Source organism: Orycteropus afer, unplaced genomic scaffold, assembly GCF_000298275.1.
Source record: "Orycteropus afer afer isolate SDZICR_OR568_19922 unplaced genomic scaffold, OryAfe1.0 scaffold00048, whole genome shotgun sequence".
Classification (NCBI taxonomy): Eukaryota; Metazoa; Chordata; class Mammalia; order Tubulidentata; family Orycteropodidae; genus Orycteropus; species Orycteropus afer.
The window spans coordinates 3,579,171-3,581,460 of record NW_006921635.1 but is presented as its reverse complement, the minus strand read 5'-3'; the positions used below and the strand labels follow the sequence as shown (position 1 = coordinate 3,581,460).

General features: G+C 52.2%; 1 protein-coding gene across 1 annotated transcript in view; it reads left to right on the top strand.

The window, feature by feature from the left end:
• CFAP251 (cilia and flagella associated protein 251) overlaps nt 1–2,290 on the top strand; it is a 94,985-nt gene continuing 92,695 nt past the window's right edge. Inside the window, exons 1-2 of the mRNA XM_042780597.1 lie at nt 1–558; nt 1,439–1,717. Of these exons, the coding sequence (XP_042636531.1) occupies nt 1–558; nt 1,439–1,717 (837 nt within the window). The remainder of the gene's footprint in view (nt 559–1,438; nt 1,718–2,290) is intronic.

The window sequence follows — 2,290 nt, the reverse complement described above, 5'->3', positions numbered from 1 at the left end:
ATGTCAGATTCAGAAGAAAAACCACCGGAAGAAACAGAAGAAGATGGAGAAACAGAAATGGAAGAAGATGATGCAAATTACCCAAAGATAGAGGAAGATGAAGAAGAAGAGTATGATCCAAATTCCCAAAGGCTAGAAGGAGGAGGGGAAGAAAATGGAGATTACCAGAAGATAGAAGATGAGGGAGAAGATCATCCATATTACCCAAAGACAGGAGAAGATGAAGATGATGATGAAGATGGTGGTGATGATGATGAAGAGGAAGAAGAGTATGATCCAAGTTACCTACGGCTAGAAGGAGGAGAGGAACATCCGGATCACCAAAAGGTGACAGATGAGCAGCAGGAATCAGAAGAGGACACAGTAGCAGGGGAGGGGTTGCAGGAGGAAGAGGCAGCTCTCGCAGAGGAAATGGAGGCACAGGCTGGAGAGGGACAGGAGGAGGAGTGGCCAGGGGAGCAGGAGGAAGCCATCCCGGTGCCCCAAGAAGTCAGCCAGGCGGGGATGAGTTTGGAGCAACTTTTGTTTCCTGGTTCCCATTCAAGTACAACTCCCTTGGTAAGTAGTAATCATTCATTCCTTCAGAATCATTGCTGGAATGTTTATATACAAAGAGGCTGTAGGGATGTGAACCCGAATGCAGAGCCCTAGGGTGTGTAGCGGGGAGGCAGACCCATAACCGAACATCATGAAACCCTATGCGAAATGCAGTGATTGAGAGAGTCACAGGTGATTTAAAAAGGCTTGGAGAATGATCAGGGAGAGCTTCCTGGAGGAGGTGTGTAGTGGAGCTGACATTTAAAGGGCCACTAGGGGTTAACCTAAGGGTCTTAGAATGGACTCAGCCTGGTCTGACAGGAATGTAGGCTTTCCACAGCATGGTCCCGGCTCTGGTCCAGGAATGCATAACTCTGTGGCCGGGCAGCCTCTGGGTGCCCACCGGGGCCCCTTAGAAGAATGATTCTACTGTGGGAGGCTACTCCTAGGCTGAGAAGAAACCCAATGCACCCATGATTCTTTTTTTTTTTTTAAAGTAGAAAATGTCCCAGGCTCCTTTTTAAAAACATTTCCTAAAAGACAAACAGAAAAAAACAACACTTCCTAATTCCAAGGTAGGTGGTTAGCACAGATGGTGAAACACTCAAGGAATAACCAAAAGGTTGGCATTTTGAACCCACCGAGAGGCTTCCGGGAAGACGGGCCTGGTGGTCTGCTCGAAGGGTCACAGCCTCGGAAACTCTGGAGCATTTCTGCTCCGCACACGTGGGGCGCCGTGAGTCAGGGCGCCTCGGTGGCGACTAGCAGCAACAAGAATTGCAAAGTGAGGCTGACAGACTGACTGACTGATGATTAGGAATGGATAGAAAGGTACTTAGATGGGAGCGTGGCAGCGTGCACTGTATCGGGAAGCCTAATCTCCTTTCATTTCCTTTTTGAGAAAAAGCACAGAGGTAGCAGGTCAGAGCACGCGTTAGAACCGGAGGCTTCCGAAACACTCGAGCTTGCGCCGTCCGAATTTCCCGATTTGGACCAGGAAGGTTCTGAGGAGCCACAGCCGTCAGGAGCGCCTGCAGAGGAAAGGGGCCAGCCTCCGGGAGATGACTGGAGGCGAGGAAAGGGAGTAGCTGACTCGAAACTCTCCCAGGAGTCCCTGGTGGCCAGCAGCACAGAAGAGGCTTTGTTCCAAACGGACGACAGCGCCAAAGTGTTCCCCCTGGTAAGTGCGGTCGGCGGGCTGTCCCGGCGCGTTGTCAGGTTGGAGAATTGTCTGCGAGTGAAAACAAAGCCAGCACACACACTCCAGAAAGGGACTTTTTAAAACTCACGGGACAGCGTGTCTTTTAAAGTTCCGTTCAGAGAGCTGGCTGGTCCTGCGTGACTAAGCGTGAGCGTGAACGCGGAGTCCGGGGTCAGTGGTTTTGCTCAGTGGACAGGACATAGCGGACATAGTTCTGTTCCACAGGGTGCTGTTTTGTGTGGGAGAATCCGATCTGCCTCCTCCTCCTGCTCCTTCCTCCCCGCCTCCCTCCTCCTCCCTCCTCTCCCCTCCTCCCTCCTCTCCCCTCCCCTTCTTCCCTCCTCCCACCCCTTCCTTCTTCCTTCTCTTCCCCCTCCCTTTTCCCCTTTTCTGCCTCCCTCTTTGTACCTTCTCCTCCTTCCTCTCTCCTCCTTCCCTCCCTCTTCTTCCCCTCCTTCCTCCTCCTCCCTTTTCCCTCCTCCTCCCCTCTCTCTCCTTCCTCCTCCCTTCTGCTCATCCCCTCCCTCCTCTTCCCTTCTCTTCCTCCTCCTC